The 15,947-nt window shown below is 39.5% G+C and overlaps 1 protein-coding gene across 2 annotated transcripts in view; it reads left to right on the top strand.

Annotated features, from left to right (window-relative positions):
• The window catches only part of RALGAPA2 (Ral GTPase activating protein catalytic alpha subunit 2), a 317,151-nt gene that overhangs the window by 276,883 nt on the left and 24,321 nt on the right, over positions 1–15,947 (top strand). For both annotated transcript variants that reach the window (XM_030558122.1, XM_030558121.1), the window contains one exon: positions 13,223–13,344. In XM_030558122.1, coding sequence (XP_030413982.1) covers positions 13,223–13,344 — 122 coding nt within the window. The remainder of the gene's footprint in view (positions 1–13,222; positions 13,345–15,947) is intronic.

The raw sequence follows: 15,947 nt of genomic DNA, 5'->3' as shown, positions 1-15,947 counted from the left end.
GTCAGCACCCACAGTTTCCACTGACTTCTATTAAAATTTTAGTTCAGACTCTGTGAACTTAATTCTCCTACACTGCAGCTAAATGCATTGCCAACAAGCCGCAGCAGTCATGTTTTGTGAAGCCTGCTTTTTAATATACAAGCATTGTACACTGATAAATACTGAAATCTTTACAGAAGCACATAATATGCATATAATATGGGCTAACTTTATCCCTTAGGCAGATTTGATTGCTTAACTATGGTGATTAAAACCTCACCAGTGGGGTGCCGAGGGACCATAGTACAAGTAGAATATGCCTTATGTGAACAAATTCCCTCTTTATAGCACAGATGTACGTTCCTTTTTGTTTTGCAGCTTTTGGCTTGTTTTCTGAATGCATTACCTTTATGTGGCACAGGTATTATTATGACTTGTCTATCTGTCTTGTGCACAGCCACAATTACGTATTTTCCTTTCTGATGCATTAGTGTGGGGTTTCTTTATAGTTTTTCTTTCTTCTCATAGGACTGCCATTCTTAGACTGCTGACAACCAGGTTGATGGCCCTGACAGAAATGGTCCAAATAGCTACCACCACACAGCTGTCAGGTGGGTGGGAGTGATCTCTCAACTGCATAGTGGTTGGAAGACTGGGGATATATTACTTTTTCTGTAACCTAGTCCAGATCACTCAGATTGGTAGGGGTTGGACTGTTTTATGGCGGAATCCATTTCTTGAAGTGAAGGGTAGGTAATATTACTGGTGACTTGATCACATACAGTTTTTGACCATCTGATGGGACTGGGAAGATCTCACCAAGGAGGTTGTCCCTGTGGGCAAACCAGGTGCTCACCCATTCCCCGCCAACAGCACTTCCAGACGTTGGTTTCAAAAAGTTTTCTTGTCTTTAATTCAGTAAGATATTGTTGCCTTTTCCCAGATGCGTCCAGTCTGTTTCATCACCAAGAGTGCCTTTGACAATTAGCAATCTCTATTCAGCAAAGCTGAGGCCTGGAGAAGAGATGTATCATGTGTTGTGAGCTCTGCTTTTGAACAATAGGGGGAAATCAGTGGGACAGAAGTACATTTGGTGTAAATTGTTGTAGCCCATTGAAGTCCTTGGAGCAATGACGATATTTTGGCATGTGAGTTATATGGGAGTATATTTGTAGGTACGTCTTGTTAGCTAGGATTCCTCCATATTACTCATTTTGATTTTTAATAGTACAAGTTATTTGAATAGGCGTTTGGTCAAATTGAAAAATACTTTTTGTATGGAGGATTATACAGAGAAGTTAAAAGTAAGAAATTAGTATATTTTTCTCAGAATTACAATATTTTATTCTTGTCTGTCACACAGCTTGGCAATTTTGTATTAGAGGTCTGAATATAACATCCTAAAGATCAATAATTTGGATTTCTTTCTACTGTTTCCTATATAATATTTTTAAAATGAAAAATACAATATGTCTAACATATAGTTTTCTTGTCAAGGTAAATTTAATGTGTCTCATGAGATCAGTCTTTTATTCCTTAGGTTTGTTGATTTGACCACAATTTTTTTGACTGATAGATTTTTTTTCTTTTTTCATTCCTTCTAAATGCTGCAGTGGAAACTCATTTCCAAAGTATGTGGGAGTTCTATATTAAGAATGATCTGTAATAAGAGAAGTAACTTATAATGAAGATAAATTGCATTTGTAATGTTTTTCTGCAGAGCAGATAGCTGTACAAATAAAAGTGACTGATAACAAAGGCAATTAAAAGAACTAGAAAGAAAACCACACCTAAAGGTGGTGGATACGCGTCAGTGCAATGAAAATGCAGAACTGTTGGATGGTACCAGGAAAGTAACCATTGCTCTTTCAATATTATCATGAAATTAATCATTTAGAGAATATCATGCATCTGCTCCCAGGAGCTCTCCTTCAAGGAAGGAATAGTAGCAAACAAATTATGATGCTTCACTCCCTTTTTCGTAACGAATGAAACATTTCCCCCCAAAGCACTTGGGGTGACTAAGCTACCACTTATTCTTGACATCCTACAGAAGAGCAGAAGCACCCCCTGCTAACCTGGTAGTCCTTAGCACACCTTGGGCTACCACAGATTGAAGCAGAGCCAGGAGCAGATGGCGCAGAGCATTTCAGCACATAAGAGCAGACACCTTAGTTTTTCACCCAAGGACAGCCACTATATGTGTGTGTTAGTATATTATTCCTCTTCCAAGGTTTTGGACTTCTAATATAAAATTGTCTTATTTTCATTTTAAAGCCAGTGGTATTAATCATCATTGAGAAACGCAAGGTATCCCTTCAGGTTACATTTTACAGACTACTGCTGAACAGTTCAACACATTCCATATACAGTCACTTTTTATTATTTATATTATGATAACATCTAGAGATCTCAGTTGGGCATGGGGTCCCATTGTGTTTAGGGACTGTGTGGACATATAGGAAGATACAGCTCAAAAGGTACAGCAGAGTTTCTCGCTGTTCACAGCATCCTCTATAGGTACAACAAACAATAGTTCAGGTATTAGCTGCTGAAAATATTAGAGGAGATTTCCAAAGGCACAAAGTTTCCTAACTCCCATTGAAAGCCTGTGTGTGCTGGACACCTAACTGCCCTTTGTGCCTTTGAAAAGCTTCTTCTAAGTTTGCTACTTTGTCTAGTTTTCTAAAGCATGTGCTCCTCATGGGCAGGACAAACCTCGTATAGAGTGGCAGCACAAGGCCCTCTGTCCAACGTAAGTCTGGGGAGGTGGGGTGGGGTCCTGCAGGCAAGGTGGCTGCACCTCCCGATTTCTGCAGAGAAGGACTTTGTGCTTCCTCTGAATAGGGGAAAGACTAGGGAGGAGCAACAGCATTTGTTCTAAGCCAGGCCAATTCCACTGTGGACAGCAGCGACTATTACATCCCAAAGGCTGGAGTAGCTGCCACAGAGGGGCTATATTACATTCTTATGGCTTGGCTGTGGGTTGAAGCAGTGAGTTTCATCCTTCAGCTCCCACCTAGTCCCTCACACAAAGCCATTGACTCAGGGAGCTGTGCAGGACTGATTGAATTTCACCCCATAGTCTTAAACATCCTATCTTGTTCGTTTTACAAGTTCCAGCATCTGATATTTTTATAATATGGAAAGCACTGCTTTATTTACCAAAAATATAATTTAAAAAATGTGAAACTGTTAACAAACATGGTATAATTGCACCTGTTCTATGAAGGATGTATGCTACCAAAATTCCCCCAAAAGTTTTCAGTTAAATTTATGCAGTAGTTTCAGTAACTGGACCATAACTGATAGCAAGCCTATCAAGCAGATTGAGTTTCACACACAAATCAAACATCAGAACATTTTATTTTAAAATATGACACATTTGTACCGTGCTTAGAGCAGTAGGCTGATGAGGTATATAAGGGCTTGTACTAACACTTTATGTTGAAATTTTTTTTATGGTCCCTACATTGTTCCCTTTTGGTAACCCCCTAACATTTATGTCCATATTAGTTTTCCTACGTTAATTTGGTCTTATGGTTAATACTTCTTTAGAGAACCATTTCTGCCATTTGGGAGATAGTGTAAGATGGTTGTTGAATAAAATGTAAAGCTACATTCATATTTTGGACCTGCAATTCCGAAGTGCACCAGTCCCCATTTGTTTTTCTAAGGTACCATATTTGCTAGTATTTTATTTTTATTGTTGAATTTCTTTATTTAATAAGGATGATTTAGCTTCACAATATTGTATGAAAAGGACAACTGAAATACACATCCATGTTCCAGCTCTTGGGTGGGGTTTGACCGGCTGTTAACCGCGTTCTTATCTAGGGCATATTTTAGATATGAGTGCAGTGATTCCCCTTCTGGTGATTTTACATGGGAACTGTGGCTGAACACTTCAGAGTATTCAGGAACAAAGAGTCAGTTTCCATTAGCATATGTGGCTTGATCCTGCACTACTAGAGTCAGTGGGAATTTTGCCATTTTTTTTATTGAAACCAGAATCACAGTGCCTAGGATGGAAATTGGATGGTAAAACTTTAACAAACCCTGTTTGTCAAATTATGATCATTTGAAACAGTTTAATATAGGTATAAGTTTTTTAAATACTTTTAAACAAGTAATTTAATACAGGTATAAGTTTTAAACAATTTTAAAGAAACAATTTAATACTACAGTCATCACTGCTGAGTATGAAGCTTGGTTAAGGTGGTGGAGTCAGAGAGTGGAAGAGGATGGATTGTCCGGCTGCACCTCTTGCTGTTCTTGCAAGCACAGGCACAGACTTTGCCAGGGGCAGGGGGTTCAACCCTTGGCCCATCCACTCCACCCCTTCCCCCAAGCCCCCACCATTGATTCTCCTCTTCTCCCCCCCACCTCCTCCCCCTTTTCTTCACACACTGCGTCCTCCTCCCCCCTCCCTCCTCTCCCTTCTGAACGCTGCAAGCCAGGTGATTGCCACTGGCAGGAGGCAGGAGAGAGAGGGAGGAGGCATGCTGAGTCCTCGCTCCTCGCCGCTCCCTCCTGCCTGGGGTAATCAGCTGGCTTGTGGCATTTAGGAGGGAGAGGGGAGGAGCAAGGACTTGGCTTGCAGGCTCCTCCTCCCTCCTCCCCCCCGGCCTCCTGTCCAGGGTAATTAGCTGGTTTGTGGTGTTCAGGAGGCAGAGGAGGGAGGAGGAGCCTCTTCACTCCTCCCCCCTCCATCCTGCCTCCTAAACACTGCAAGTCAGCTGATTGCCGCAGGCAGGAAGCGGAGGGGGGAAGGGGAAGGTGCTGATCTGCAGGGTCTGCTGGCAGGTGGGAGGCACTGGGGCGGGGGCATAGGGAAGCTGCCAGCTGTGGAGAAAGCAGGCAGCCAAACAACCTAAGAATGAAGTATTGCCCAACTTTAAATGAGCATGTTCCCTAATTGATCAGCAATGTAACAATGAAACAACGTTAACCGGGATGACTTTAAGTGAGGAATTTCTGTAGAACTGTTTCTTATTATGGGCAGTTTCAAAGGGTCACATTTCTTCTCAGGGCTTTGTTCCAATAATCTTGGATTATTTATTATCTTTAAAGTACTCAAGTCTATCTGTTGCTTTAACTAAGGTACATTTGGAAGTGATATCAGCATTTCATTTGCCTGTAAAAGGAGGTTCTGTTTTCTCTCATCAATCAGTGAGCAGACTTCTGGAAGGCTTGAGTTTTTCCTCCTGTAAGAAAGAGTACTCAAACATGGGATTTAAATCTAGTGCTTTCTCCTATAATCGAACCCTCTTTTTGAAACCTTACCAAGCTGTCCAGTTCACCTTTTATCAGTGAAGGTAGCATTGATAAATGAGTCAGACCAAAGGTCCATCTAGCCTAGTTTCCTGTCTTCTGATAGTGAGCAGTGCCAGATGCTTCAGAGGGGATGAACAGAACAAGGCAATTTATCAAGTGATCCATCACCTGTTGTCCAGTTCCAGCTTCAGACAATCAGAGGATTAGGGACACTGAAAGAATGGGTGCATCCGTAACCATCTTGGCTAATTGCCATGGGTGGACCTATCCTTCATGAACTTATCTAATCCAGTTATACCTTTTGCCTTCACATCCTTTGGCAATGAGTTCCACAGATTGACTCTATGGTGTGTGAAGAAGTACTTCCTTATGTTTAAAACCCATTGCCTATTAATTTCATTGGGTGATTCCTGGTTCTTGTGTTATGCGAAGGGGTAAATATTTCCCTAATTACTTTCTCCACACTATTCATGATTTTATAGACCTTTATCTTATCCCGCTTTTCTTGTCTTTTTTCTAAAATGAACACACTGATTTTTTTTACTCTCTGCTCATATGGAAGTTGTTCCATACCCCTAATCATTTTTTTGCCCTTTTCTATACCTCTTCCAGTTCTCATACATCTTTTCTGAGAGGAGGTGACTGGAACTGCATGCAGTATTCAAGGTGTGGGACTACCATGGATTTATATAGTGGCATTAAGATATTTTCTATTTTGTAATCTAGCCTAACATTCTGTTGACATTTTTGACTGCTGATGCACATTGAGCCGATGTTTTCAGAGAACTGTCCTCCATAACATCAAGATCTCTTTCCTAAGTGGTAACAGCTAATATATATTCCATCGTTTTTTATATACACTTAGGGTTATGTTTTCCAATGTGCATTACTTTGCACTTATCAGCATTGAATTTCATTTGCTATTTTGTTGCCCAGCCACTCAGTTTTTTTCAGATCCCTTTGTAATGCTTCACAGTGAGCTTTGGATTTAACTATCTTGAGTAATTTTGTGTCAACTGTAAACTTTACCACCTCGTTGTTGACCCCACACACACACTTTGCCCCATCATTTATGAATACATTGCACAGCATAGGTCCCAGTACAGATCCTTGGGGGATCCCACTATTTACCTCTCTCCATTGTGAAAACTGACCATTTATTTCTATCCTTTGTGTCCTATATTTTAACCAGTTACTGATCCATGAGAGGACTGTCCCTCTTATCCCATGAGTGCTTACTTTGCTTAAGAGCTTTTGGTGAAGGACCTTGTTAAAGGCTTTTTAAAGACCAAATACCCTATATCAACTGGATCACCCTTGTCTACGTTTTTGTTGACACCCTCAAGAATTCTAATGGATTGGTGAGGCATGATTTCCCTTTCCCAAAGCCATGTTGATTCTTTCCCAACATATTGCGTTCATCTGGTCTGATAGTTCTGTTCCGTACTATTGTTTCAACCAATTTGCCTGGTACTGAAGTTAGGTTCACTGTCCTGTAATTGCCAGGATCGCCTCTAGAGCCTTTTTTAAAAGTCAGTGTTACATAAACTATCCTCCAGCCATTTGGTAGATGATTTACGTAATAGGTTACATATCACAGTTAGTAGTTCTGCAATTTCTTATTTATTTTTCTTCAGAATTCCTGGTGAATACTATCTGGTCCTGGTGACGTATCACTGTTTAAGGCAGGGGTAGGCAACCTATGGCACACGTGCCAAAGGCGGCATGCGAGCTGATTTTCAGTGGCACTCGCACTGCCTGGATCCTGGCCACCAGTCTGGGGGCTCTGCATTTTAATTTAATTTTAAATGAAGCTGCTTAAACATTTTTAAAACCTTATTTCCTTTACATACAACAATAGTTTAGTTAATATATTATAGACTTATAGAAATAGACTTGCTTAAAAAGGTTAAAATGTATTACTGGCACGTGAAACCTTAAATCAGAGTGAATAAATGAAGACTCGGCACACCACTTCTGAAAGGTTGCCGACCCCTGCCTTAAGGTATCAATTTGTTCCAAAATTTTCTCTGTTGACACCTCAGTCTGGGACAGTTCCTTAGATTTATCACCTAAAAACCCATCTGTTATATGTCTAAATTGAGTGCCAATATTGGAGATTTGCAGAGGAGCTACCTGGACTTTGGCTAGTTCTTTTGACAAAACGTTATTTTTAGAGGATGCTTCTAGGTCAGACACTCATTTTGGAGAGACAGTTTTACAATCTCTTCAAAAAACTCCTAGCCCCAACCTCTATTTAAGGTCACTGCTAGCTAACTACCATAAGCGGGACCCACATGTCGTTCACAAAGAAGAAAGAATGGTTACTGTCTTAGAGTGTCTGTGCACATGTGGATCCCACAACCTGCCCTCCTTCCCCACAACTCAGTCGTATATATTTTGGGGATGTCATGCTTTTTAAGCCTTCGGTAGGGGAGCACAAGAAAATGAAGAGTGTTAGGGTGACCCCTACAGAACACTGTTGGTGAAACGATTCCAAGCTATTGTGCGGGGGTGCCCATACACCATGAGTGGGATCCACATGTGCAGACATCTCGAAAAATCACACTTACCATAAGGTAAATAATGGCTCTTTCTACTGTATATGTTTCTATTTTACAGTTATTTTTGTATGCCGCTCTTGCATACACATTATATATATAATATCGGAGGGGGATCTGCATCCAAGATCTCTACAAGTAGCCTAATCCAAATACTAAAACCAAACATTCAGGACTTTTGGACAGTTAAGGCCTGATTTTTAAATGTCCAAATTTAGAAATGTCTGTCTGAGAGTCTTTTTCTTTCTGTTGCAGCAGTTCAATCTAGAGTTGAGGTATGGAGTTAATGCTCATTTTGTGTGTGTGTGAGAGCGAGCTATTTATTATTTGTATTATCATGCTGCCTTGTCCTGGACCAGGAACTATTGTGCTAGGCTCTGTACATAGAATAAAAAAATACAGTCCCTGCCCCCAAAGAGTGTACACTGTGTGTGTGTGTGTGTGTGTAATATATGTAAATAAAATGTATGTGTTTATATAAAGTATATGTATAAAAGTGTGTGTGTGTGAGAGTTCATAAGGCACTCTGAAATCATTTGGAATGAAACACACTATATATAAATATGAGCTGCTGTTGATATCGACTATTTCCTAAAGGAAATAGTCTGAAAGCTTTAATAATATTCCCCATTCCTGCTGGCAGGTGTTGACACTAGATAGTAAACCTTCCAATCTGTGGAGTTAAGTGAACACATTTTTTATTGTGATACTCAAGTCTCTCCCTAGATTCCTTTATTTGCCGCTTGTATCATGTCTTGGAATACCGTCTGTCTTCAGGTCTCAGGTTGCTGCAGTATATATCCAGATAGCTGTTGTCTGCTTTTCCTCACTCCTATTATTCTCAGACTATTCTTTTTTTCTCATCATGTTGTATCCCATTCTGAACTGATCTTTAATTATTAGTGAAGTAGACCTGTTGATTTTTTTTTTTGTGCTGGCTTTCTGAATTACTGTTCCATGTCTCCACTCCTTCTAGTCCCACATAGCCAAAACATATCTGCAGAGGGACTTTCAGATGGAGAGGGGAGCATGTCTTGTAGCTACTCTCCCCTTCCCTCCAGCTCCACCCAACATTGTTCCCTTTACCAACAGAAACAATCCTGATAAGCCTGTGATTATGACAAGGGAATTATGACAGTTCACTCCAGCTGATAAATTGAACAGTACTAAGTCACCAGAGAACTTGTAGCAGTACAAAAGTTCTTGAAATGATCCTCTGGAAGTCCTTCTGTTCTCCTTTTTTCCTTCGGTAAATACTCATTTGGACAATTATAGGTCTTTCTAAGGCCGGGTCTACTCTACAAACTTTTGCTGCATAGCATTACCAGTCAGATGTATGAGAAGGTGTGATCATTGACTGACAACGCTGTGCCAGCAAAAACCCCTAGTGTAGGCTCAGTTAAAGTGCCAGCATGACTTATTTTGCTGGGAAGGGCTGAAATAAGCTATGCCAGCCAAAATGCAGTCAATCTGTGTCCACACTCAGGGCCGGTGCAAGGATGTTTCCCACCCTAGGCAAAACTTCCACCTTGCACCCTCCCCTGTTCCTGAGTCCTCCCCCCCCACCCTGAGGCGCCCCCCCTGCGGCAGCTCTCCCCCCCGGGGAGCCGTGTGGTAGCTCCCCACCCCAGCTCACCTCTGCTCCACGCCATCCCCAAGCCCTGTGGCAGCTCCCCACCCCACCCCCCACCCTGAGGCACCCTCCTCGCAGCAGCTCCCCACCCCCCCTCAGCCCTGAGGCACACCCCCCTGTGGCAGCTCCCCCCCTCCTGGCCTGGGCAGCTGTGCAGCAGCTCCCCACCCCAGCTCACCCCTGTTCTGCCTCCTCCCCGAGCACACCGTCGCTGCTTCACTTCTCCTGCGTACCAGGCTTGCAGTGCCTAAGCTGATTGGCACTGCAGGCCTGGGAGGCGGGAGAACTGAAGCAGTGATGGCGTGCTCGGGGAGGAGGTGGAGCAGGTGTGAGCTGGGGCAGGGGGAAGTTCCCCTGCATGCCGCCCCCACCCCTTACTTACTGCAGGCAGGCCTCCCCGCATCCCCCTGCCCCAGCTCCCTCCGCCTAAATGTCGGCGGCGACCGGGACGGCCGAAGATCCAGCCGCTGCGGTCACCACCGAAGAAGATGCCTCCCCCCAAATCCTAGCACAGGTCACCTAATAGGTTGCACCAGCCCTGTCCAGAGTAGGAGCACTTTGCCAGTATAGTGTGTACCAATATAGCTCTCCCGGCAAAGCTTTCCTTGTGTAGACCTGGCCTGAGTGCTTAACCGGCATTCATAATGAAGTCTTGCTATTTGTTGTTAAATTCAATGGGATTTGGACACCTGATTCCATTAGACCCTTTTTGAAAATCCAAGCCGTGCTTAGATATTTAGATTTGGAGAAAATTTCTCTGAAAATGGCTCGTTTCTATATTTGTTAGGATTAACTTTATTTTAAAAATATATTATTTTCAAAGAGCTCTGTATATTACTATACCATACTATATACTATAATTTATAATCCTTCTATAGTCTCCCTTAAAATAATTAGGGTTTTTACCTCTCATCTAAGATATCATTTTTAAGTGACCTTGATCAAACCATTTTTTGTTCTCAGACGGCCTTTACAAATATTTTTGCACATTTAAAGTCGGTAACAGTGAATTTAGTTCATTTTCATTTAATCATTTAATACTTCCTGGTTTATGCTACAAGTGAAAATGAGTTTGATCATTCTCTAGATCCTAGTGAATTTCTATCTACAACTCAAAAATCACTGTGCAACTTGGCCCTCATGGTAGTCTTAAACTGGAATAAAAAATATATTAAATTCAAGAATAAAATGCATGAGAACCATTGTGTGGGGGAACTTTCACAAAACCTGCCCACGCTGTGCATGGATTGAGCTACCGGTAGTGCTTTTAATCTTTCACACGCAAGAAATTCAAGTGCAAATTGTTTGGTTTTGGTTTTTTGAAATGAAAACTTCTTTTTATGCCTTTCAAGCATGTTAAATCCTTGTAGATCTCTGCTTTGCTTAGCCTACGTATATTTTATTTTATGTTGTTACTGTAAGATAATGGACCTATTCCCTTTGCCTTTTTCTATATTAGGGACATCTTCAGCCTCCTAAATAAGAATGTTCATAATTCATTTTATTATGGATTAACATAGCAAGGGCCCCATCTTGCTATCTTTCCATGCAATATTACACAAAATACATAGGAACTTCTGTTTTGTTAGCAATGGTTTATTGCATTGTATGCTTATGTGTTAGATGTGCAAGGCCTTTCATTAAACAGCAGGATATTATTAGGCATAGCATGAAAAGCCTTTATAGTGTATCTGCCTTGTTTAAAGTTGGCCCACAAGCATACTGCAGACTAAAAGGGTGAGCAATGAATTGAGAGTTGATGGCAGGCCCATAGAGGTCCTAAGGCTCAGGTGGTTGTCAGCCATAAGTTTAGCTTAGCTCTTTCAGTAATTTGTCACGCCTTGGTCTGCTCCTGCTGCGCCAGCACGTGCCAGCTTAGTGTCAGAGTGCCTGTTCGCCAGACGGCCACTCAGGCCTAACATCCTGCTGTTAACAGGACCAGCGGCTTGCTGTGGCAGTATGGAATACAGAGCCTTGGCAACAGCCAAGTGCTGTGCAGAATAAGCATGTTCATAATGAGATGTGAATGGCATCAGTCGGTCCCTTTAGAATAGGGTCTAGGCGTGTGCCTCCTCTCTTAGGAAGTTTGGCAGCCTATTCATTAACAAGAGTCATCAGGAGTTCAGCCTATAATAGTGAAGCAGCCCCAAATACACTCAGCCTAATACTTGTGCTATCAGGAATGTGTTCTGCTGGGCTTTAAAAGAAAATAAGTAAATAAACTTGTCAGCAGGTGCAATCTCTGAAATGCTAAGTATTAGTTTTCTTTCTTCAGTTTCTCAATAAAAGTTTTTAGAAGGATTTATCATATGTGTATCTGTCTCCATTAGCATGAAAATCTTTCTAAAATGTTTTTTAACCCCAGTGACTACAGTAACATGCATATGATTAAGACACAAACACATTGATTATCCCCACTGAGAGAGAGCTCTAGAAATCTAATGCGCCATTATTTTACTCTGAATTGAAAAGGATGTTCAGTCATTTTTAAAGAATCATATTAAAATGTAGCAGAAACTACAAACTTGCACCTTGGAATAATTCTAATGAGTAATGTAGGCTTTTCAATTAAAAAAATCCAATCACCTACATTATATTGAGTCACTGGTGTTATTTCATCGTCTCATAATTTGGTAATTATGAATTGGTACTTTCTCCTACTTAATGCAATCTCGTAGAGTTAGCATGCTTTTCCACATGACAAAAACACAATGAAGATCTGAAAACTCATTTTTTTAATGAGGAAATGGGGAATGAGATGTCATACTGGCTTCTTCAAGTGTTAATTCATAAAGTCATATGTGAGGTTCTTCGGTCCATTGTAGATTTGTTTGACGTTATCCTGTTATTGGAAATGCATGATTCACCTTCTGAGAAAACAGAAGCTGCACACAAAAGGAAAAGATTTGCTTTCTCCACTGTGGAAAGCTGCAGCAAGCAGGGGTCCTATTAAGACAGCTGGAAAGTTGCTTCAGCTTGTTACGCTTGTAAGTTTTATTGGTGACTGGTTTTTGATTACACATTTGAATGCTGCGTGTTCCAGGTTGCCGAGTTTTAATTAAAAGACAATAATCTTGGTTTAGATTGCTTTGTTGTCTGTATTACGTAGACTGTATTGAGTACAAGGTCTTATTTTATTAATATGTATAATTTATTGGTACAGCCGATGATACCTTCTACAGTGTAACTTTAATGTAAACTTTGCATGCTAGGAATCCTATTCAATGCTGTATACTTTCATATTTTAAGTAGCACAATGATCAGTTGCATGTATTCTTTCCCTTTCCCTATAACCTGTACTCCCAATTAAATTATTTTTGATAGGATGAAAAGAATAATTGTAATTAAAATATTATCCATCAGAAGCATGCTAAACATGCACTACATTTCTGTTGCCATTATGGTTTTTCACCTTAAAAATGTAAAATGTTTATTTCTCAGGAATATACTTCTAGAGTCTTTTTCATCCTCACTAACTTCAGAGATCCCTTGGATTCAGTCACTAAACCATGCCTTTTTCAATAATGATATTTGTGTTGAAGCTAAAAAAAAATTGATAGGCTAAATAATTTCAAAAAGTACAGTGTTATTACAGTTCAGTGTTTATGTTTAGAAATCTTAAATATTTTAAAGAAATTTTGAAAGACATATTTTTCATACCAATGATGTAGTTCTCTACATGTATTTGTATGGATTGAACTGTTAGCATTCTAGGACATCGTGTAACAGTATTTAATTTTGCATGTGCATTTCCTTAACCCGATTATTGCAGTTATGAGGAAAGAGCTCTGTATCTTGAAGCAATAATCCAGAATCACAAAGAAGTAATGACATTTGAGGATTTTGCAGCTCAGGTTTTTTCTCCCTCTCCTAGCTACTCTCTCAGTGGAACTGGTGAGTCTCTGTACGTTATTCTTCTGTTTAGCACTAAGAAGCACTTGAGCAGCAGATGTACACCTGTTTTTTGTAGATAAATGCTTGCAAATTTAAGAAGAGCATTCTCTCTCTGAATCAACTAATGAATATCAAAAGGAATGATGACATTCATTTTAATTTGTTTTGCATCAGAGCTATTCACTCAGTTCCTTTCTTCAGCTATCCTGTTAACCCCCGAATCTAGCAAGGTTAATGAACTTTCTCTCAGTAATGTGCTCTGGTTCATTCAAGAGTGTGGGTTTCTTGCTGAGCTGGGAATATGTTGTTCAAAAGCTATGCCTGAATCAGTGCTTACTTATCAAAAAATAGTTCCTCACAGTAGAAGCCATTGCTACTAATGCTAAATGGGGATTATACTGCTGAGATACCAGGGTCAGGGATTAATGCAGAAGAAATGTAAGGATAGTGTTCTGTTAGAATATTATAACAGTAATACAGTATGCTAACATTTCCCTTTTAATATTTGATATATGTGTGGACAAATTTCAAACTTCCTACCAATGCCTGGATTGGAATCTCATATTTTTAAACTCTCTTTCAACAATTATTTCATCAGCCTTGTTGAAAGATGGATATCTATGTAAAACTCAGTGAATGTGTTCTGTAGGTCATAACAAGATTTTAAGTTAACTTCTAAGGTCAGTAAGGTACCAGTTGCTACTTTGTCATTTTAATTATCCTTGATAAATTGGTTTTAAAAGGAAACATTCATGTTGAAGAGTAGGTTTCTAGCACCCTAAGGATTAATTTTCTCTCTTGTGGAAAAGTATACAGTCAGTGCCTGATGAATTCCTTAATCCCTTCTTTGCACTGATTGGGTGTACACTTTTAATTATTTCATGATACTCTTTTGGATTGTTAAATAGATTATTTCAACCCTGTATAAATGTTTCAACACATCTGCTTTATTCCCTATATTCTGACTTGTTAACAAATATCTTCCATCTAAACTGAAAAATTGAAGGAAGAAATTAAATTTACTGAAATAAATCACTTACAAATAAAAATCAGCCATGCATCATTGTTCAACATTACTGGCTCCAATCCTTGAGCTTTCAGAGCTTTGTTAGGAGATAAGAGGTATATGCATGTACTTGTATTGGTCGCCAGTAGCAGCAGGCAGAAGGCTTTGGAGATAAGCAAGCTGGCAGAAGTAAAGGGGAACCAGTGCTATTTACATAATCGCGCCTCTGCTTCCTGGAGAGGCGTCAAGAAACACAGGGATAGCCTCTATTGATCTTTGTTGAACTGGAATACTAAACAACATTAGAAAAGCTTTATAACTTAAAGCTTTGATTAATGTTTTCTACATTAAAAAAGTAGAACAGCTGTGAATTAAATTCTTTTATACGCCCTGCCAAAACTCAGAGACAAAAAAATTATCAATTTCAATAGAAATGTAGATTTCATACCCAGTTTTGTTAGAAACTTTGAGTCATTTATCTGTGTAGGTATCAGCAAATAAATATATAGGCATCTTAGCAGGGTTTTAAAATACTTTAAGCATATTTTATTGTCTTCATCAATCTTCCATACTTCTGTTCCACAACATTTGCATATGTTATTTGGTCATCTTATTCTGATCTAATTAAACATAATTAGAAAAGACATTACTATGGAATAACATCTAAATTCTATTATATCTGTTATATGCAAAAAATACTTAAGATTTATTTAAATTGTTCAGAAGAATTGTTAAATAATCATTAAGTACTAGAATAATTTTTTATGTGATTTAATTTTTCTTAATCAGAACTTGTCACAAAATTCAGATCCTGATTTTCAGCCTTCTGAAGTTTGGGTATGTTTGGAATCATGTGTTTAGTTCAGCCTGTTACAATACTAGGGCCAATCATGAGTCAGATACCAAAACTCAAGTCTCCAAACTTCAGGGGTGTTCAGGGCTGGGATTTCAGTTTTCCCAGCTATAGTCAGAGGCACAAAACTCTGATCCAGGCTTGAATTTATAAGCATCCTCTGCCAGTCTCCCTTATTCCCCTCCAAGATTTCAGGTTATTCTGACTGAGCAAATCGTTAGTCTACTCAGTGTTACAAGGCAGTTAATACCTGTTTTTAAAAGATCTGTTGTAATTAGAGAATGTTGGAAGAACAACACAGCAAACTGTATACTTGAGAAATTCATTTCATTTATGGGCTTTAGAAAATTCTGTACCGTAAGGTTTCAAGCTATGCATTAGAAGAGAATAATGTATTTAACATTTTTAAAATAGAATTTTCTAGATTAGACAACTTCCTAAATCATGAAAATTACTTGTCGTATTAGCCTTTACAAAGACATGTAAATCCATGACTCAGGAATTTTCCTATTCCAGGATTAAAAGAAAATCTATCTATACTTCTACCTTTTACTGCATAGTTGCTAAATTGTTTAGTGTCGGGATTACTATGAGTTCTATTATAATTAGATTTCAGGATTGTGCACTCTTAGGCGTTAAGTCAATATTGAAACCAGATATAACTCATGTAATTCCACGATTGTTGTTAATGCTGAATAGTCCCAGGGCTTAAGCACTAATATAGGCCCTGATTCTGCAAAAAGA

The sequence above is a fragment of the Gopherus evgoodei genome, chromosome 3 (assembly GCF_007399415.2).
Source record: "Gopherus evgoodei ecotype Sinaloan lineage chromosome 3, rGopEvg1_v1.p, whole genome shotgun sequence".
In the NCBI taxonomy this organism is placed as follows: Eukaryota; Metazoa; Chordata; order Testudines; family Testudinidae; genus Gopherus; species Gopherus evgoodei.
The sequence above is the reverse complement of the archived record's forward strand: the minus strand, read 5'-3'. Positions and strand labels throughout refer to the sequence as shown.